General features: G+C 39.8%; 1 protein-coding gene across 3 annotated transcripts in view; it reads left to right on the top strand.

Moving 5' to 3' along the window:
- The window catches only part of MED27 (mediator complex subunit 27), an 85,078-nt gene that overhangs the window by 58,698 nt on the left and 4,148 nt on the right, over positions 1–22,232 (top strand). For 2 of the 3 annotated variants that reach the window (XM_061476815.1, XM_061476813.1), the window contains 2 exons: positions 9,110–9,217; positions 15,550–15,591. In XM_061476815.1, coding sequence (XP_061332799.1) covers positions 9,110–9,217; positions 15,550–15,591 — 150 coding nt within the window. The remainder of the gene's footprint in view (positions 1–9,109; positions 9,218–15,549; positions 15,592–22,232) is intronic. The other variant, XM_061476814.1, reaches the window with a different exon arrangement.

Here is a 22,232-nt window from a genome sequence, read left to right on the forward strand (position 1 = left end):
TGTATTTTTCAAAGGTTCTGTTAATTTCTCTATTATAAGTATAGCTGTGATTATAGTTCTAGTTAATCAACTGTCTGACATCCCATTATTAACTTTGAATAGCCCCAAATTTGCAAGAGATTAACCCAGTCAGAGGTTAAAATAAACAGCTGGCATTAAAAATTTAATCTGCAATTGGTGAGTTTTCCAAGTGGAACAATATATTCTAGAAAAGAATTGAAATCATCAGTGCAGTCTTAAGAAGCTGTAAGTCTTGGAAGCTTATGCGTTTCCTCTTAAGCTGATTTTGTATTTAACTATTTTGCCATAGAAGAATACCTAGTTTTACTTCTTTACCTTGAAACCCTTTCCATTCTCTTAGAGCAGCTCCTCTTTGCATATATTAAGTACCTTCCACTTGTTGAGGGCAAAAAACAGATGTTTTTCAAGGTTCAGGCCCCATTAGGAAATAAGGTCAGTTATCTTGGATGTTAACTGATAAGTACAGTTACCACCCTTCGACCCTATCTTATTAAAAGAAGCCCTTTTTTACAAGCAGTAGTAATTTAGTGAATTCCATGTTGCAGTTGTTCTCTAAATCAAGGACATTATGTTGCTACAAGCTAGCAGGCCCACATTGAACCAGTGGTATGCATATTTTCCTTGGATCAGAGATCAAAAAGATTGTTTTTAAAGTATTTTTGTATGTGATTGTGTGATGGGTTTATCATTTTTTCTTTTAGGCAGGTTTTCCCTCTTTCCCATCTGTCTCAGTTGATGTTGCCAATATGGCACTTTCCATCTGGCCCTGACTGCTACAAAAGCTTTTGCTGTTTTCAGCCACAAATCATTCAGTGAAAGGTGCTGCAGGATGGGCAGTGTGAAGAGCACCTCCCCCAGAAGGGAGTTTTCTTAAGTACTTGTGATTTCTCACTCTGAACTTATCCCAAGTTAGATCTGGAGTAGCTCCCTTGCAGCAGCCTGATTTATCACAATACCAAAGAATTCAGATAATGCTTATTTCCTTTAAAAGTATTTCAAACCGTGCTGTTTGCTCAGAGTTAATTAGCTCACTGTATAATCTCAACCATTTGCATCCTTGGACTGTTCATGTCATACCTGCTGTTACTTACGAAGGTCTTTGACACAGAGGTCTTGTTGTTACATTAATACATCTTTAAACACAATCATTCCATTTACCAGAGAAAAAGAGCCTCCATCTTCAAAGGCACTGGTAAGCACTTATACATATTTTAAGAATGTGCAAATGGAAGGAGATGGGGAAGGAGAGGAAAGGAGCGCTGGTGAGGTTCTTTGAACCTTCAGAATAGCTGGAGACCTTGCCAAAGAAATAATCTTTAGGAAAAAGACCTAATAAAGAATGTTTCATCCCTGGAGCCTACAACTTCCTGTGCACATGGAAATCAATTTATGTCCTTAGCTGTAGAGGTGAGTCTTTCACAGTCTAACATTCATCCAGTGTTTCAAGAGGAATAATTAGCAGCTATGTCAAACACTTCTGGCAAGTAACCTTTGTGTTAAGCTGGGTTCTCCCTAACTAGGGTGCAGCTTTCACGTAAACAAAAAGGAAAATAAACTGTTCCTGAGAGTGTGAATGCTGTCTTGAAAGGCTCCTACCTCCTGGTCCTCTGAGGTTCCTGCTTTCTCCAGACAATAAAGAGTTTTTTCATGCTTTAGATTTATGCATAGCAATTGTACCTCATTAGTCTAGATTTATGCTACACAGACCAAACACATAAATAATTGAAACCTTTCCGAGCTGTGTGAAATTCTCAGCTGATTTTAAAAGCAGTTTATCATGGCATTTCAAGGTGCTGTTTAATCCCAATCTTCACTAGTGATTTTTCAATTAGTCTTTTAATCGTACTATGCATAAAAAAAGACTTAAACATAGAATTATATCTGCTTTAATAATCGTGTTATGCAAAATTAATTTCCAGCAGCAGCAGGGGGAACTGCAGACTCCTTAAGGTTTCCATGAGATTGTGTTGGTCAAATGACAGGAATTGTAAATAGATAAACCTCATCTTGTATGTTAAGAAAACATAATCTGATTTTTAATTAATGAAAAATGCCAAAATTTTTACGTTTTTAAAATGATTAGTTGCATACTTTATTTTTCTAATACCATCATTTGATGCTGTGATCATTATATGATTACTTCACACATCTTGCTTCTCTTATCAAAATTCACAGTAGTTCTGTATATGTGAAACAATAGCTGTGTACAATTAGTTCATTAATATCACAAATTATTTAGAAAACAGTAGCAATTAGCCTCACTTTTCCAGTTGATAAATATGACTTCCTCAGGGTCATGCACCTACTTAGTCCTGGCATAGAAACTTACTTTCTTGTCTTCGTCTGGGACCTACCTACCTTGTCTTTAAAGTCATCTGTATCCCCAGTGTTTGTAAAACTATAGCAAAGCACTGCTACAGCAAGTTACAAAAACTGGGTAAATGTTTTTAGAGATGAATGAATAATAATCTGTAATTTGAGCTGTTTCTAAAGCATAATGACATATATAACTAGCTGCCAATTTGAAAAATTGAATTGTTTCTGCCAAACCAAAGCTCATGGCAGAAAGAATTTCTTTTCATGTTATCTATAACTTTTTGATGGTAAATTAATTTTATAAATGTATAAACTGTATAAATGGGTCTCTCATATAAAAGTTTGAAATATGTTTTTGTACAGTTTTATTCGTTCTCCATAAAATCAGGCACATTTGCATTTGAACTTTCAAATCTTGTTCCAAGCGTTTTAAACAGTCTGATTGTATGGAAGTGGGCTGTATTAATTGCAAATCGGCTAGACATCTGTTCACTAAAACTGAATAATTTCTTGTCTCGTTTTTGTTTATCAGTGTTTTGCATAAAATTGCTGTTATTTTTTGTTGTAAAAATGGATTCTGAAATGTATTATTTATCCATTCAGAATGGCCACCAAAATGATTTGTGTTCAAGAGCCCCTGATGTTGAAGAACTGGGAGGAGAGGGAGAAATCTATGAAGTGATTTGAAACTGCTTTTGATGTTGTACTTGATTGGAAACAATTTAATTTGTTATTTTCAAAATCATCTCTTTTTCCCAAACGCTTAGCAGTGTAGGCATTCCTCCTCACCAGTCTGGTGGTTCATTGGGAATCTGGTGCTGGGTACAGTTAGGCGGGTTCATGATGGGGATGTAGATCTGTTGATCACCTTTGGTGGCTTAGGCACCTAATTTTAGGCACATGGGGTGAAAGTTCATTTAGGGATTTACTCTCTTGGAGACACTTCCTAGGTTATGGTGTTCAGTGGAACTACTGGGATGTTTCAGGATCTCGTGTGTGTGCTGGATGAGGAGGAATCGCTTCTGAACTCATATTGGGACTGTTGGGCTTGCGGAGGCTTCACAGTTAGTCTGTTGAGATCCAGCATTTGAAAAGCAGTAAGCCAGCATTTGAGGGTATATACACAGAAGAATGTGTTGGATCACCAGACTATGCAAGCATGAGATGCCGTGTAAATTATAAATTATTCTCTGCTTGTCTAATACCAGAATGGGATAGATGAGGAAGAGTCTTCCCATAGACTTATAGTCTGTAAAATCAGACATCAGTATCATCCCTGTAAAATTTCTCATCTGCTACAATTAAGAATGGAAAAGAGATACAGAATCCATTTGATCATCTGTAGCGATGCTGGACTAGTGTGACCCTTCCAGAAGTGTGACTGGCCACTAGCAAAATCTGTTCTTTTAACCTTTCAGCCATATCCTGTGCCGGTTTATTCACCTTACTATGGGAATGCGGCATGTTACCGAGGGCGAGGATCACCAGCTCATCCTTAATATGGCAAAATCATTTAAAGCCCTTCATTTATGTTGAGTTTTTCTCCTGCACTAGTGCAATTAGGTTAGACTAATGAAAGGTAAATTCCAGCCCTTGCATGAAAAAAAGAAATCCTTGTAAAGAACCCAATTAGTATGTTTGTTTGTTTAGACTCTAATGGCTTAATTGCATCTTATCTTGCTATTTACAAATAGGCATCATTAAAGAGTAATGAGCATGTGAAGGAAAGCACAGAATTCATACCAGCAGCAGATGAGACACAGGAAAAAAATAGAGTTGAAAGTCTGAGGGTGCTTTTCTCTCTCTTTTTTTTCTTTTTTACTTTAATAAAGAAGCCTTATTTTTTCGTATAAATAAATACGATTTCCAGGCATCTTTGTGGCTGGCTCTATGGCAGAGAACAGGCATCTGGCCTTTCGCTGCTGTACAGCCTGGTTACATCTCTAGTTTGAAGCTCTTTTGTTTCCTAAAGTGGATAAAGAACACACACAAACTTGTGCTCCTTTTAATCCAAGCAGGGAGGTCCCCATGTTAACTGAAAATAATGTTGTCTGTCTTTTAGCTCTGCATTGCAGAGCATCTGCAGCTCAAATCAGCAGCAAATTCCCTGGAATGCTGAGAGGAAATCTGCAGCTCTGGGAGTTCTTTGCAAAGTTGGAGCTTGGTGTTTTCAGCACACGTTTCCCTAATAGCAAACTTTGAAATACATTTTGAGAGGGAACTTTTGTTAATGCATGTTTAAAATTGTTTATAAAAGGGCTTTTCACTTGGTATTAGTTTCAGCGAGGAGACAGAATTAAAGGGGGGGATTTCAAGCTCTTTCCTCCAGGCAGAAGTCTGCTATGGTAAATGAATTTTAATCCTTTTCACTTTGTAAACTCATTTTCACCCTGATTCTCACTTATTTGGAGAGGGACTTTCTTCTTTTCCAATCATAAGTGTTGTTAAATGGGAACTTTTTTAGCAGTCTTAGGAGAAATTATCAAAGCCATTCTCAGTGATTATTCTGTTTCCCCCTCCCCCTTCCTTGGCATGCTCTGGCTGTCATCTGCTCCTTGAGAATTAGCTTGGTGATAGACAAAATATTTTTAAAACTGGGGTATTTCAAGAAGATTTTTATTTTATATATCTTTGTCAGAAAAGCTGCATAATATTGCAGCTTTCAGTCAGCTGCCTGGCCTACCTTCTTCTGGAGCTTGCCATTTTAAGAAGCAGAGGGTTTATGAATAACTTAACCGGCTGAATTTAGTATACTTTAGTTAAGAGGAAGATAGAAGAACATTGTTATTACACAGACCAAAACAGAAGCTACAGAAGTATTTAACTGGCAGTTGTTCCATTTTCAGCTCACAGAACTGTGGGGCATATTTTTTAATTCATATTAATTGAATTTTAAAGTGACCTTGTACATGTATTGATCTGAATTAAAATTTTCTACATCAAGGACGAGTTGGCGTATATCCTTCAGGCAAAATATTATAAAGCCAAGTGCTGTCTTAACAGGATATCGACAGAAGAAGTTGAGATTTAATAGGAAAAGTTGGCTTGGAAAGGAAATTGTTGGTTGTCACAACTGAAAGGTATCTTTTCTGTCTAATGAAGGAATTTTCTTTCAGTTAGTAGCTGTGGAAATGCAGGGACATTTCGATGCCCTGTCAATGGGGATCATCTGGGTGAGTCCTGACTGGCAGAAAGAGAGACCTGCACTACTGGAGCTCAGAGAAGAACCACCAAATTACTTTTATACCAGAGCCATTAGTTTTTTATTACCTTCTTTCAGGTGATCTGTAGGGACACAGTTGCATGATTATAGGTGTAAATTATATTCCATACATAGATCTTTTCTGCCCACGGACTCCAGTTAGCTAAGTTGAGCAGGCATTGAAAGAAAATGGTTTGCTGGAAAACATGATTTGAGATGAACAAAAATGTTAAGTCCTGAAAACCTGATTATTAGAGGAGAGAATAAAGTGTATCCCATTTATGGTGTACAATATCGAATGTGCTTTAACCTTAAAATAGTTACGGAGCATACCTTTGGCTTCCAAATCACATAGCATCCTCTAGTCTAGTGACAGGCTGTTCATTCTTTGTACTACTAGCCTCATTCTTTCAATGCTGTTAAAATGTTGAACTGTAATTTCTCTGAGCTATGCTTAGTTTTACAAAATTACTGCTTCTGTCAGACTTAACTAATGATACAGTCCTACAAAAATCATCCAAGTCCCTATGTCTCTTCCAACCAGTGTAAAATCTGCAGGAATCCCATGTCAAAACAGCGGCACAAGATAGGAAAGCTTTCTATTTTGGTGGCAGAACACTGTAAGAGCTAATTCAGGCAACCTAGCAGTAACCCAGCAATGTCGCAACGTATTCAGTGGTTTATTCATATTACCACAACGCCTGGGTGCCCCTACTCATGGAGAGGACTCCCTTGCACTAACCCTTGGGCAAGTTGAGATTGCAAGGACAGTGCCTTACTCAGGCAGCTCATAGCCTTATACATAGCCTTTATACAGCCTTATATACAGCCTTATATAGCCTTTATACAGCCTTTATACATAGCCTTATACATAGCCTTTTGTCGTGGTTTAAACCCAGTCAGGTAATTCGTTCGCTCACTTCCCCCACTTTCTTTCCCTCCCCCTGCTCCCGGAGGGACAGAGAGGAGAATCAAAAAGAATGCAACTCCCACGGGTTGAGATAAGAACAGTTTAGTAACTAAGGTATAACACAAATCACTACTGCTACCACCAGTAATAATAATGATAAAGGAAATAACAAGGGAAGAGAATACAACACCTCAGCACCAGCTGACCATTAACTCGCCCCCCAGGCCCGACCAAGCTCCGACCGACACCTCCTCCAACCCTGCAGTCTCCCCGCCCTTCCGGCTAACTCCCAGTTACATCCCTGGGCATGACGTGCTGTGGTATGGAATACCTCTTTGGTCAGTTTGGGTCAGGTGTCCTGTCTCTGCTTCCTCCCGGCTTCCCCTCCTCCCTGGCAGAGCATGAGGCTCACAAAGTCCTTGGCCAAACCAAAACATCTCTATCAGCTCTGTTCCCGAGCCGAAAGTCAAAACACTGCACTGCACCAGCTACCAAGGAGGAGAAACATGACTGCTACTGCTGAACCCAGGACACCTTTATCCAGCTCCTTATGCATGTGGAGACAGCATAACCCTGCTGGTTTTGACATTCAAACAAGTGCGTGATTTAGGCTACTGTTCTGGACCAGTCTGCAGAATTTGACCTTTGGTATTGCATGATGGATGTTAGCTGGGAACTGGGTAGCTGTGATGGATTCTGAAAGCATGTAGTGAATCATTGGAAGGGTGTGAAAACAGATGACCTGGGAAAAAGCAATGAGCTAATGCAGAAGCGTTTTGAAACATTTGTGCAGGTAAATCTTGTGGGGAGATTTGAGGCCAACAATAAGTATATGTAAGCAAGCTGGAGTGCCAAACATGGGATTCTTCAGCTTGTTATGTTGCACTGTTCACTTTGAAAAATCAGGAGCATCCCACACAGGCTTCAGATCAACTTCATCCAGTGTTGTTTTCTTTCTACCTGGCAGCAATGTGAGGTAACTTGAATGCAGAATGTACGGGAAGAGGAAAGAAGTGAGCATCCAGGGAAGTGTGTGAAAGCAATGGTGATGGAAAATATTATACATAAAGCTGGATCTGGGTGTTGGTAGAGCAGCATCTTAGCAGTTATGACAGAACTTTCTGATTCCAGTGGATGACCGGCATCATAGATCAGGCACCTCTGGGTCTATTTTTAACTTGTTGCAGTGGTTGGTGCTGAAATAACTCTGCCAGTTTCCTTTATGTGCAGACTAACTGGGTCTTACTACAGAGTATCCTAGCAAGAGATGACATTTAAACCCAAATTCACAGCACCTGCTATGGTGTTGCATGCCTGTTCAGAAAATCCCAACCTATTTTAAGAAGGCAGGAATCAGAAAAAGCTATTCATGATATGTGGATGGCACAGGCCATGAAACATCAGTATTTTTACAGTAGCTCAGGTAACTGCTCTGCTAAGTCCTGTATTGTCACGCCATTCCTACCACCATTTCCCCTCCTTCCCTCCTGCAGCACAGTCCTTGCATCAGTTTGGAGATGAAGTATTGGTGCCAGTTTTTCCCTCAAGGAGAGGAAAGCATCCCATTATTCAGAGTTGATCTGCCCTTTAGTCTGTTAGTGGGCATCAGGTTGAGGCTACTCGTGTTGAAACAAGGTGGGAGATAGGAGTCATTAGCAGAAGTTAAAAAGGAAAAACATGTAACGAATCAATAAAGATGTGTATTGACTGATTTTTTTGGGCTTGGATTTGTCTGCTGAGGCTAGCAATGAAAACACAATTGTTGTAGCGGGTGTTCATCTATACTGAATGAAATGTTGGAACGCAGACATAGAAAACAAGCTGCTGCTGGTTGGGAATTACTAAAATGAACCAATTGTTTCCTTTTTTATCTCTTTTGTGCTTTTATGGGTGAACAAAAGCTTTGTAATAATCTCTGTGTAACCAAACACAAAGACAGAATTATTGTTAGACATCACAACAATATTGAAGTGCAAGTTCATCTTTGAAATTTAAATCGATTTTAAGGTTAAAATGCCTTCGTTATTGCATTTTTGTCAGTAATGAAATTTAGGCTTATTTCTGTTGTTATACTCTGACTGACCTTATATATTTTCCATGACACTGGTTTTATTCTTTACACTTTACCACTTGCACAGAAGAAAATGAAACCTTTGAGAATGTAACATTTTTACTTTTTAGCAGTAGTTTCCTTTTAAATAATTTTACTTTTTTGTTGGACCTAAAATGTTTTCCATTAAACTCATGGCATGCTTTTAAAAGCTGGCACTGGAAGAGTCCAATTCTTCTTTCAAATTCTTTTTCTCTAAGAGGGCTTACATTGGAGAATATCAAATGCATCAAAAATAATCACATTTGCTCATTGTTTTTGACAAGTTATTGAGTTGTGGTGTTAATAAAATTGAGAGTGTTACTTGGCAGTGTCATGTCTGCACAAGGGAATACTGTGAATTGATACAGTTTTAGTTGCAAATGAATGTTTGTACTGCACTTTATAGTCTGTCGCTTCTTCATAACATGCACTGGGTTTAAGTCTTTTATTTTGGTCTGTCTATAAAATACTGAGAACTGAAATTGCATCAACTTAATCTGTTAACTTGGTGGTCTTCAGACGCCATCAGCTGTCCTTCAGCTTGGTTTTGTCCTTCTGTTCTTGACAGGTTACCTTAGGAAAAGTGCTAAAAGTGATAGTGGTGATGCGGAGTCTCTTCATTGACCGGACCATAGTAAAAGGGTACAATGAAAATGTCTATACTGAAGATGGCAAGGTAGGTTATTGTATATCCAGCAGTGTTCAATTCTATTTTGACTTAGGATTGCTGCTCTCTGTCATTTAAATACCATCACAAACTCGCCAGAAAGATAAAAATGTCAAAAGACTCTGTGGATGCTTTGCAGAATGCTCTGGTTTAAATTTATCATGCTTTGCTTGGATTTTTCATATCCAAATGTCTGATTTCTTTCTCAGCTCTGAAGCCCTTGCTTGAATTTCTAATTTATCACCTCAGACCCCAGTTGCCTCGTTAATAGTGTCTGCTGAGAAAACATTTCTTCAGTGTACCAGCACATCAGTAGCCCAAGGTTCAGATTTCTCTTTTCTGAGAGCCTTTGGGAAACCTTAGGCTAGTTTTATGTTCAACTTGATAGACACAGCTGTGAGCATCAGGGGTGGGTAGTCCTCAGTAATTTGCTTGTTCGTATTAGCACTTTCTGAATAGCAGCTATTAGAGCAAGTGTTACCTGTTTCCGTGAGTGATTTGTTTTATGAACAATTCACCCTGCTTGAACCCTCAATTTTTTTCTGACTGCACACACTCCGTATGGCTCTCTTTAGTGCATCAGGTTATGTTAACGGGACCTGATGGCCTTCAGCTTAGCCTGTTTCTGTTTTCAGGGTGCAATGGTCTCTTACAGAGACATCCACCAGGACTCTCCTTTACCACTACTAAATACCTCCATGTTTCACATTTTCTCTCTGGAGCTTTCTCTTCCGATTATGAAGCCTATTAAAGTAAAAAGTTCATTATATCAAGATGAGTATTTGGCACCCATAGGCCATGTTATAATGAGGTGAGACTTTTTTCCCTTTCAAAAGTGGTAACTGTGTTTTAGCACACAGAGGCAAGTTGTGTACTGACCCAGAGTTCAGTAGCTCTGAGTTTGAACCTCTGTTCTCTAGAAAAGGCAAGGAGCTGATCTGCTGAAGGAGATAGTACAGCTGCATCTCCCAGGTGAGACATTCTCACTCAAAGGGCTGGGGATTGGCCTAAGAAGTAGTAAAACAAAAATTGCCTCATTTTAATTTGCATTATTCAGATGTGCAGGTTTAAATACCACTTTGCCGCAGAAGCAGCTGCACTATACTCCCTGTATATTAGCATATAAATGCAGACTTATAGCACCAGCCCCTCTTCACCCCAAGTTCTGCTCGGAAGTGAAATGATAGTCTGCCGAAAGAGCACTGAGAGTGCTTGATGGATTCCTGTGTCACACTTCATCTGGGTGTGCTCATTTTCTCTGATGAATCCAGCTTCCTTTGAAGCTCCCTTGAAATACAATAATGCTCTATATGCTGAAAAGCTAAGTAAAAGAATTCCTTTCTGAAACTCAGCATCTGGCACTGGGCTTATGTTTAGCTCAAGGTTAACTCTCCTGAGAGCCATGTACCTTTTCTCTGTCATCACTTGCTGCGAGGGGGAAATAGGACTTGCCAAGGCCAGCTTTGGGCACAGGGCACTACCCTTTGTCTGCTGCCAGTGGGGAGCAGTTCACCTTCTCCAGAGCATCACTGCTAACACCTGGCTTATTTTCTTGCTTTAAGCCAGTCTGTTGGGGAGTCTGTTTTCTACCAATTTAGCTTTGTGTGTCCAAAGTCTTGGCTATGTGACTGCTCCCACAAGGATGCATGGACCTGTGACCTTTACGTGGCAATTTGCTATTCCTTTGGGCCATCCCAGGGCTTTTGCAAACCTGAAGGTCTGCATTTCAGGTATAAATAGGAACATTTCCTTTGACTTAAGTAGAATTGGAGTTTCATCCGCTTAAATCATGAGTAAATTTGGCTTGGGAGATTGAATAATTGCGTAGCTTGCTAGTTTTGCCAACAGGAGCACATATTGACAAACAGTGAGCTCCCTCTTTTTTTCACTAATTAACTGTACTGGTAATTGGAGAATTAAGAATAAGATTGTGCTCTTGCAATGATCCACTTTCCTTATTGTGCCTGCCGGGAATGAGCGATTACAGTCAATTGCAAACATAAGTCCATTCCAATTCTTTCCCTGTCGCAACAGATGCTGCTGGGAAAGTGCTCCAGTGAGCTTTTCACTTTTCACAGTTTCTAGCCTGATAGAGGGGAAAAATGCACTAGCATTCAGAAGAGGCACAGAAGGGTATGAAAAAAAGAGATTGCCACTGTCATCTTTATTAAATACCAAAAATACAGAGAACCCTCAGGATCACAGTAGGAGATGATCATTTTTCCAGTGAGCAGTTCACACAGTAAATCAGCAATGATTTGGGGGTTAGCTTATGTATTCCTAGGAAGCATTTAATATTTGTAAACAGCAGCCAGAAGATTAAGTAGGGGTGGTATCATATAATATAGTAATCTTGGAGGTGCTGTCTTTTCTGTAAGCCATGCTGAAGAAGGGACACTGAGTAAGGCATTGTGCTTCTTTTCACTTAAATAGCTGAATGCAGGTCTGTTGAGTCATCCTCCAAACTGCACCAGGCAGAAGGTACCTTAAGTAACAAAAGTAAGATTCAATAGGGGGGTGTTCTTTAAGTAGAGCGGGCTTAGGGGCAACAAAATGTATTCAGCAGTATTCGGTGAAAGAAGAGGTGGTTGTCATCAGGAGACTGAATGATCACTGATAGTAAGTGAAAAATGGACTGTGCACAGCAGAGGCCAACAATTTGCTTGCAGATCAGGGGAGTCATCATTTATCTCTGAAAGTACAACTCTTCGAGCAGATTTTGGGAAGAAAAAGGGAAGAGAGGAATGCCAACAGCAGTGGTGTTGATAAGTTTCTGGTCCATTAGTCAGGCAAGTCTAGAAAAAGAACCAAATACGAGTGTTTCTTGTAGTTGTGGAGCTGTGTAACTAGCAGTTACACAGGAAAGCTGACGTTGCAGTCTCCAGGTTGCTGTAGCTTGCTGTGTGCTTGTACATTGTGCTATGTAGGTTGACAGGTACTTCTGTGAAAGCTTCACATGGTTTCTGCTTTACTGAAGTCTAGTTAAATTGGGTACTCCCTCTTACAGATTTAGATACTTTCAAAATTAGGGTGAAAAAAATAGAAGTCTTAAGCTTTCAGTGAATAAAATAAGACACTACATTCTGGGGTTTATTTTCAAGCTTTGCTTATCCAGACGAAGAATTGTTGCATTTCTTAAGTGCACTGTGTACTTCTCTCCTGAATTATTCATAAACCCTGCAGAATATGTCTTTGCCAAGTTGCCAGCTGCATAACTTAGACATTTTTTGGTGACACTTTGCAAAAACAATAGGTGAGATCTGGCAGCCTGTGACACGTTGTAGGTTTCTCTATGCTGATCGCTCTGCAGTCTCTTGCTTACTGTACTAACCCATTGTGTCCACCACACACTGATGCATTTTAATTAGCCTCATGGTTCTAGTGATGGCACCGTGCCACCCTTCATCTCAATCTTTGACATGCTCATTTTGCACTGGAATTTAACAATGGATAGTAATTAATTACTAGTGTTGTCCTGATTCCTGAATAAATGAAGCCAAATGCAGCTCACCTTTGCAAGGCAAGCTTATTGTCAGCTGAGCCATTAGTAGCTCTGGTCTGCCAATAAAAATATATCAGGAATTTTTGGCATAATAATACCCTGCTTTTCTTTGGATGAAGAGACCAAGAACCACCTTGGCAGGGTGTATTTAGAGTGGGTACTTAACATTGATGCCTAGCCAGATTCCTGCTTCTGCATCCATGAGACTTAACTGAAGAAACATAAGTGTCTCTGTTGAATTATCATGTTAAGGAACTTGGGTTGTGTTAATGCTATGGCTTCATTAATTACCCCATATCAATAAGAAAAGGCATCTTTTAGCCTCCTAGCGTAAGAGAGGAAAAGAAATGGTAGTATCAAAGGAAAGCTTCAAAGGCAGGCAGAGCTGTCTCTTGGGTAATTTCTGATCCCTGCATTCTTTCCACTTCAAAGCTGGATGTGTGTGTGTTTGGGTGAAGAGGGGGTTGAATCCGATTTCTCTAATAAGTGTTGGCACTGGACCTGTTTGATATTAGATGCAGGGAACATTCTGATTTGTTATCGCCTTTGAAATCGTTCAGACGACCTTCAGAAAATGGCCTCTTGTTACTTATGCTGGGGGTGGGTTGGGAGAGTGAGGCACTGGGAAAAAAAAGCCCCAGTTTAATTCGCATGCAGAGGATGCCCTGAAATTGTGCTTTCAGCAGTTTTTTGGTTACAAATGTGTGTCTTGATTGAAAGTGAAAAGTTGAAGAATAATAGACCTATAACGATGCATTCTTTAATCTGCCTCTGCCTTAATCCTCGGTTTCTGGGGGAAAGGTGGGTAGTCATTTAGGATGTATGCATATGGCTGGGGGGGTTGGTTGCTTTTTCTTCTTTTTTTTAACTTGGATACCATCATGTCTGTGAGACAGACATTCATTATTTTTTCAGCTTTTCAATCTTTGCTAAATAATGAACATTCAGAACCTGCTGGACTCACTGCAGCATCTGAAGCGGACTCTGTCTGAGTCTAACTAGAGAGGATCACACACTTGGTTTGATCACTAGAGATTAGCAAAACCATATATACATTCCAATTATAGCAAATCTGTCTGCAGTCAAAGAAAGCTTTAAATTACATGAAACAGTTTTTGAAAAACATGCATTAATTATTTTTATGTGCAAATGTAGACTTTTCAAATATGGAAATGCAGTGCTTCCATCCCAACAGGCACAGCTCTGTTACTACAGTGTAACTTAAGCTCAGGTCCAAAGCCAGGCCGAACCACTGCTTGTGGACTCAAGTGTGTGAGTGGTGTTGGTATTCATGCAGGTTCTTGATCGTACCCTAAGAGCCAGTAAACATAAAAAGGTTTGCAGGTGCATGCCTCGGGGTACTTCTGTCTTCATCTAACCTGGAAAAGGCATTGAGACATCAGCTGCTTTTTGTCTCCAGGCAAGGTCAGCGTTACTATGCCAGGAAACATCTATCCTGAAATCATTTTCAGTCTTCAACATCACCTCCTGTTTAGGCTGAGGATTGGTAATTCACAAGTCACTTCTGAACCAGTATTTAGAAGTGGGCCACTAAACAGTGCTACTCTTAAAAGAATGGGAACTTTCAGCATTCTGAACGTTTTTAGCAATGTAAATTAATTACTTGGATTCAGAATCCTTCCCCCTCTCCTCCTTCACCTCTCCCTAATGCATTTTATTCACTTCATAGGATTTCCTCTATTTCAGACTCTTTTTATGCCTTTTAAAAAGGCTTGTCATTTCACCTGGGACTTACGGGCATATAAGAATTAAAATAATGAGTCGTACCTCCTAGTAAAGGAGATAAGCCCGCATTGTGGGAAAACGTGTGCCCAGCCATGTTGTGAAGCACTACAGGAGCTATTCCTGCTTCACAAATTCATAAATTCACTCATAAATTTATCTTCTTTTGTCTAGACAGATTCCTCTGGTTAACACTGTATCGGACACCTTACCTGTGACAATACAGAGTTGTTGAGTACAGTGGCATCTGTAGGGGAAAAAAAAAGCGATTTGCAAGTCTGGGATTGACAGAAGTTCCTCTTGGTTTTCCCTGCTGCTTTTCCTTGACAGAGTACAAGATATTCCACGGGGCTGGGCTAGAAGAGTGTTAGCATGTCAGTTGAAGTTGTTTAACATGTGAGCCATTTAGTTGTTTAACAAACACAGCCTTACCTTCTGCTTTCCAGGGCTAATAAAACTTACTTCAGTTTTAGTCCTTTCAGTTCGTATATAGCTGAACACATTTAAGTCATGGATGTGTGCAATTATCTACAACCTTAAATCTGTTTTATTGATGTTTTACTGATTTTTGTCTGCAAATGTAAATGATGTTTCCTAAGGGATGTTTTATTTAGCCCCAGTAGACCAGTGCTTTGGCTTAATTCAGCTAAACGTTCTTTGAGTCGTTTGTAACTGAATCACTTATTCAGACACAAGACAAGCAGAAACTGAGTAAAAATGCCCTCGTTTTAGAAACAGACTGAAGCTGATGAATATTTGTGTAGATCAGCCACAGCCCCATACAAATGAAGATTTTGCTGGTTTTAAAGAGAGCGCATTAATTCAACAGGTCTTGTATAGATCATTTTAATTGAAACTGGGATGAACCATGTTCATTCTTCATTGCAACACAAAGGAAATCTTGTATCATCAGTTCCCTTTCTTGGATTGCAACAGGTGAAGGCAGTGGCCCAAAATAGTGAACTAAGAAATATGTCTCCATAAAACTTTTACTTACTCTTTTAATTTCAATAGCTGCTTAGCTTTTTTTTCTCCATAAAGCTTCTTCTTTACATGTGGTAATATATAACTCTTCTTTTTTTCTTTCCTGCTGTAGCTTGACATATGGTCTAAATCCAACTATCAAGTTTTTCAGAAGGTAAGGCACATAATTTCTCTCTACATAATGCATATGAGAGATATGCAGAGTTTATTTTAACTATCTAGGCCCTTATGTAAAAGAATTCAAGAGTTATTCCGTTGTCCCCATAACTTGCAAATAACAAACAATAATCTGTAATAGTGGAAAACTGTGAATAGAAAAGGAGATCACTTCTACTGCTATTTAATTTGGATTTATTTCCCATCACAATTCCAGTCTATGGTTTGAAATATGAAATTGGAGATTATACTACTGTTATGTTGAAATTTCTCAATGAATCTTCAAGCACTCTTGGTTTTGAGCTTGAATCTTTTGGGGGAGGAAGGACTGTTTCAGGTTCATTTTGTTTTGTTGTTTTCACTGATTTTGGTTGTCCTCCCACTCCCGAGGGCTTGAGTTTAATAAATCAGCAGAACTCCCTTTCAAAATGAGTTTTGATATTTTTTCCATTATGATATTTTTGCCTGCTTCTCTGCCCATGATGGTGTAAGGAAAAGGAGTAAGTTACTGGAATGAGTGTCATTCCAGAAAGTAAGAAAACACCAATGAGAGAATGGGAGCAGTGAATATAAAGCTCTTAAGAAGGTTGAAGTGTTTTGGAAAATATCTGTATCTCACAATTTTCCAGGCAGGGAAGAGAAGGGTTCTCTTTGAAGGCCTCTTGTCAAAAATGCTGTAAGTTCAAACTGATCCAGGTTTAAATTCCAGTTTCCTTACCTTCAAGCTGGAGTTCAAGGAGCTTGAGTCTCCAGCTAGTACACTGGCTTCCTTTCATCTGCTTCTGTAGTTTGTGTAACAAATGGGGGTTAGGGACCTGAAAGGGCATAAAAGCAGGGGTCAAAAGAATGGCATATTGGCTGTATTTGTGTATCTTCCTTCCAAGATTTCAGATGCAGTCAGAAGGGAAGATGTTTGACCTATGATATTAACCTGCTAGAGATCAAAGGACAGCTTGTAGGGAGGTTGGTTGCTCTCCCTCTCTGCCTAGCATTAAAGCAGAATTTTGCTGCAGTTGATTCTCTACCCCAGAGGTTAGTGGATTAAATATTCTTCCTTTTTTCCTTGCTCCTCAAAAATATTATGTTTAGTGTCAAGTAGGGTGATACAGCAAGAAGTAAAGCAGTGTATATCTCAGTAACCTGTTTATCAGTGTGCTCTGAAGTAGTTTTTGCAATGGAATAAATGTAAGGTTCTATAATTAAGTGCATCATTTCAGTTTCCCCATGTGTGTGTGGTTGTAAGCTCATTTGGGCATCAGATCCTGGATGTTTTGGTTTAGAATAACTGGCAAGGGTTAAGTCATATGGATGTAATTTGTGCAAAATGATAATAAACTGTGAGGTTTTGGAAAGACTGCAGGAGAAGGGGTTGCCTCTAAGCCAGTTGAACTGCTCCCTGCATTTTTTACAGTGATTTTATGGGTTTTGCTCCACGCTCTGTCGCTGTGTTACCTTGGGCACCTTAACCTGTCTTTGAATCAGTTTTCTGCTTCCCTTAGGCTGGGGTAATACTTGCTGACTTCACAGGAGCTATTGCTGAATTGGTTCCATAGTGCTCTCTGACTCTCGCATGAAAAATGTGATAAAAATGCAAGGTGATGGTATTTCTAATCAATAGATTCTGTGCTGTTGAGCTGGTAGTTGAAGAAATTAAAGCCAGGACCTAGGTCAAGTTTTCAAACAGATGATAGAAAATGCCATGGTTCAGCTTAGTAAGTTTTCTCTCTCTGGTGCTGTGCTTGGTTTGATTTCTTCATTCTCTGAACCTGCACTTGTAGCCATTTAGAATACCCAGGACTAGTGATTTAGCAGGAGCAAAATTAAGGGAATTAATGGTTTCTTTAGCACTGTTTTATTTTACTCAGTTGCTAGTGTAGGATCCATACTGCAGGATCTTCAGAACAAGTGTTTTCATGCCATTAAAAAAGTCATCAGTAAATGCGTCAGAGCACATCTGAATGTTCTTGAAATGTGTTTCTCGTGGCAGTCACCAGTAACACAATGTGGAAAGGCTGAGCTGAGAAGGAAAAATGTGGATGGTTAACAGCTTCCCCCATGGAGGCTGGGCAGCCCTTTCAGCTCTGCTGCCTCTAACACTGTGAAATCAGTCATCCCTCTGAAGGGCAGGGCTGCTTCTCTTTAAAAGCTGGACCAAGTTCTCAAACTCTGTCTTCAATGACAATATAACAACATCTGGAGCTCACAAGATACCTGTCTGTGGTAGCTGCAGGCCTGTCAAAATCCTCACAGGGTTTACAGCATGACTTTCTAGGTTAAGGACCAGAGACCTCTGATCTTCAATCCAACCCTGTCAAACGATGCTAAATTTGTCCTGACTCTTTGTTTGCAAACGTTGGCTGTGTCAGCAAGCCTTTTCTCTCTCCTTATTATTAGGCAGGATACCCAAGTGTGTATAATTTGATGGGGGACGGCTCCTGGAGGGCCATTACTGTTAAAGTGTACAGTCATTTTCAAAGTTCCCTGGAGATTCCTTGAATCTGGTCCTGGGGTGAATAAGCTTTATAGGCATTGAATCTACCAGCAGGGTTAGATTCAGAGAATGGAGCTGGAAAATAAGAGAGGGAAGGCTGAAAGGGCAAAAGCACAAAGAGCTAAGAAAAGGTTTTGCAGACTTCCATGTTGGTCTGACATTTAAACTCCACAGGAGCTGGCAACTGTTTTGATCTTAAACCTCCTTATTGTATCTTAAACCTCCCTGCATCTCATGATCCACTAGTGCTAGAGGAGGAAGGAAACGGGAAATAAGGAAATTTTAGGGGGCTTAAATCTTGGTGGGAAGAAGAGTGTACATGAGGGCTGGATAATTCCAGAGGATTAAAAAAACACATATTGTAGAGAGTGGTGCAGTATTCATAACTTTACATTCAAAAAATAGGTGAAAATACAGAATAGTGAACTGCTATGAGTGGATCACAATGGGACATGGTGTCAAACATTAATTGTTTCATTTACCAAGCTGCTCAGTTGAAAGCAGCATAGCTTGTTTTGCTGTGTAATGTAATAATTTTGGCTGTTTCATTCTGGTACATAGGTATTTCATTCCATATATTTCATTCTGATTTCAGAGTCCCATTCATATTTTCACCTAGATGGTCTCTCAGTTTTAGTGTGCCACAAACTGGTTTTGTTTTGGCTTGATATGGCAGACATTAAACTTCCTTCTCAAGCATGTTTTCACCTCACCTTTGAGAAGCTGATTGTGCCTATCCAGCTGCTTGTGAGCTGCATGATCCCAACGTGATGGAACTCAGGAGCACAGTTTTCACCACTACAAGGGCACATAAGTATTGTAATGTATGAAGATGTATTCTTGTCAATAATCTCAGAACAAAATCACATGCAGGATGAATGCATGCATGAGGCAGATATTGGGCTATTGATGATGCCTGTTCAAGGAGAGGAGATGGACTGTTCCAGGGTCACCTGTGTGACTGCTCTGGTGCATGATCAGTACTTGCTCTGTTCAAAGACCTCCTTGGGCAAAATGAAATCCCTGAGACCCAGTCCAAACGAGCAGAACGTGTGAAATAAAAACTTAAACACTCTGTGAGCTCTGAAAACAGGTGATAAATCCTGCTCTTCAGAAAAGTCTCATAGTGTTTTACTGAACTGGGAGTGAGGAAGGTTGTATAAAGGGATTTGTGTGCAGTGCATCTGTGCCTGTTCATAGAGGCACCATCTATCATCCTTCCGAGCGCCTCTCGGGCACTGGGTTCTGTGCACCAGATTCCCTCTAGAGAGACTCAAATGTGTTCCTGGAGAGAAGGTTGAGTAATGGGAATCCTTGGAAATGAAGAAAGGCACTCGTGCGGTTTTCCACACTATAAAAGGTCTAAACATTAATAAAATAACTTCCTTTTTTTCTTCCCTTGTAGTGCTGTGATCGTCCTCCAGAACTCATTGTTACAGGCTCCTGCTAAGGCCATGAACTTAGCAGGGTTTAGAAAAAAATTAAAAACCCTTTCAGGGGAGTTAGAGAATCCCTTTATATTAGATGGAGTTGTCAGTGCTGTACTTGAGGGAATAAACCAATAAGTGAGTGGCAAGGAAAGTTATGAATCTTAAAGGAAGTTTTGTGCCTCCTTTTGGAAAGCCTGTTGAGTGGCAGTGAGATGAAATGCTAGGAGAGATACAGCTTCAGTAATTTAGCCTGTGATGTTTGTATTGTCATGCTTTAGGTTTTATGCCAGGTGTAGCAAAGCTGTAACATAGGTCCTTGCTCTTGTGCTGTTTAGTCCAGTTAGAGGAAGCACTTGTTCAGCTTTCTCAACCTGTGAATTGTACAGTGTTTGGGGTTTTTTAATGAATTTTCAGCTTTGGGAATGCTGTATGACCAACAAGTGTCATGAAGGCCCAATAATGCCATTTTTTCAATGTGTCACCACGTTTCAGCAGAGCAGTGAGTAGAAATGCTCTAGAAATGACTGCTGTTGGCTTGGTAGGGACAAGTAACGGGGATTTTGTTTTCTGCTCATCACTGGTGTGGGTCTCATGAGCTGTTTCTTGCTTTACTGAGCAGGGGGCTGCACAAGGGGAGCCAGGAGTTCCCATCTCCCCACTCCACAGGTTGTTTCTTGCAGCCACCCGACCACCCCTGCTCACTTGTTGGGGTCTGGCTGTTCACGAAGTGACAAGTACATGGGATTTAATTAGCACAAAGTCATAGTGAAGATGAGATTTGATCCAGTGTCAGTCTGTTCTGTATTCCTGCTGTATACGGTGCCCGAGACAAGGGAGCAGAGATACATTTAGGAAGTACATGGTTACAGTCAACTTGAATTTGGAAGCAAAAAGGAGAAAAGGAAATAAAATCTCAGGCCATGTAATTATTAACAAGAAGGGAAGTCTTCTTGTTCAGATTGAGTCTGTGCCTGTTTCATTTCTCCATGTAACTGGAGTCTGTTTTGTTCTGTCTCAAGTGCTTATTTAAACAATAGGTATTTTGTTTAGCAAAATTGTGCTTCAGGAAATTGCCCTGTCTTGCCTTTTTTCGGACAAAAATTCCAGGTGCTTTTCAATATATGATTTGTGAAATACTGAGCTTTTCTGCAAGATCTCTTGAAAATCTATTCCGAGGTCCACAGTAACATCTATCCCAATCAATGTGTGCTCTTCTGAATATGTGCCCATATAAAAAAGAGAAATTAGAAAGTGACTGATAACTTAGATAGCAGTAGGTAAGGTAGAGCAATAAAAGAGAAGCTAATAAGATAAAACAAAACCCTGAAATGTACAAAATGTCATCCTGCACCCAGAATAAATTAGTTTGTGATTCCAACTTAGCTGGAAGCAAAAGCATGTCCCTTAAGTGAGCTGGCGCCTATGCAGTTTGCTTTGCTCTGGTGTGAAATCGTATTGCCATTAGTAAGCCTGGTATTGATCTTCAATCCCCCTCCCTCCCCTCTTTTCTTTTCCCCCATCTTTTTTACTCTTGGTCAGTGTGTGCTTTCTGTCATCATCTCTGTTATCTTGGGAGGGGTTTAATTCTTCCTCCCATGCACTGCCTGTTGTATCATTTGCCCAGCTCTTTTCTGTTTGGTATCATTCTTTGCTGGGTGGGTTGACGGGGTCTTTCCCTACTCCTCTTCCTCACTTTTCACACCCACTTTGATCTTCTTTAGAAGCATTTTATCAGCATTTGCTTATGGTAGAAATCAGCTCTGTTTTGCTCAGAAAACACTATTAGTGTTCTAGCAATGCCGGGATGGCTTTTATCTCCCTGTGGAATCTCATTAGCTTTACATTACAATAGGAACAGCATATGTGCGACTGTGCCAAAGTGGCCAGTCAGTTTAAATTTGTTAATAGCAGCATGTTTTTTAAGCAACTTTCTTCTGCCAAGAGGAAGCAACTTTGTTGTTCAAGGAGGAAAAAGAAAAGGCAGTTTGTTAGAAGTAGAAATACAGCAGAAGGAGGGTGGTTGCTCATAAATACCTTCAGAACTTTCTATTCTTTGACATGTCTGGTACTATCCTCTAAAAGAACCATCTTAAAAGAATTCATATAGCGAGTAGGGCTTGGATTGCAGGCATTTTTGAACACTGCAGAGATGTGTTTAAAAGAAAGCACTGACTGGAGTTCTGCTGTGCTATTTATGCACAGTTAATCACCTGATTTCTAATATTATTTTTCATGTGGTGACATACAAATGGTTTAAGCAGGTTGAGATCCATTTTGTGACTTGTTTTTGCAAACTAACAGCAATGTGCACAATCCCCAAAGTTTTCCCTTCCAAATGTCAGAATCATATGTCCCTGTTCATGCTGAATGGAGCTGCTTTTGGAGGGAGTTGTGCGCGACTGATGCGAGCAGAATCTGTTTCTAAAATTGTAGTGCAACTTAAAACTAGATTTGGTATAGGACAGACTGATTTGATGTAGTGTTCTGTGGAGGAAGTTTTGTATGGTGTGAATTAGAGCTTGTCTATACATGGATTTATTCAGGAATATGTCTTTTACTGAATAGCTTCAAGCATGAGCCTCCCTTTCTCCAGAGAAAGTTTGGCTGACTGCAGATTGGGAACAAGTAGAGTTCAGATTGGAATAGCAATTGTATTTTCTGTTCACTCTTCATCTTACTCAAAATTGGCTATAGGATATAGACACACCATGGGAAATA

The sequence above is a fragment of the Pezoporus flaviventris genome, unplaced genomic scaffold (assembly GCF_033815535.1).
Source record: "Pezoporus flaviventris isolate CSIRO_AGI_PZ_B2104156 unplaced genomic scaffold, CSIRO_AGI_Pfla_v1 ptg000097l, whole genome shotgun sequence".
NCBI classification, from domain to species: domain Eukaryota; kingdom Metazoa; phylum Chordata; class Aves; order Psittaciformes; family Psittacidae; genus Pezoporus; species Pezoporus flaviventris.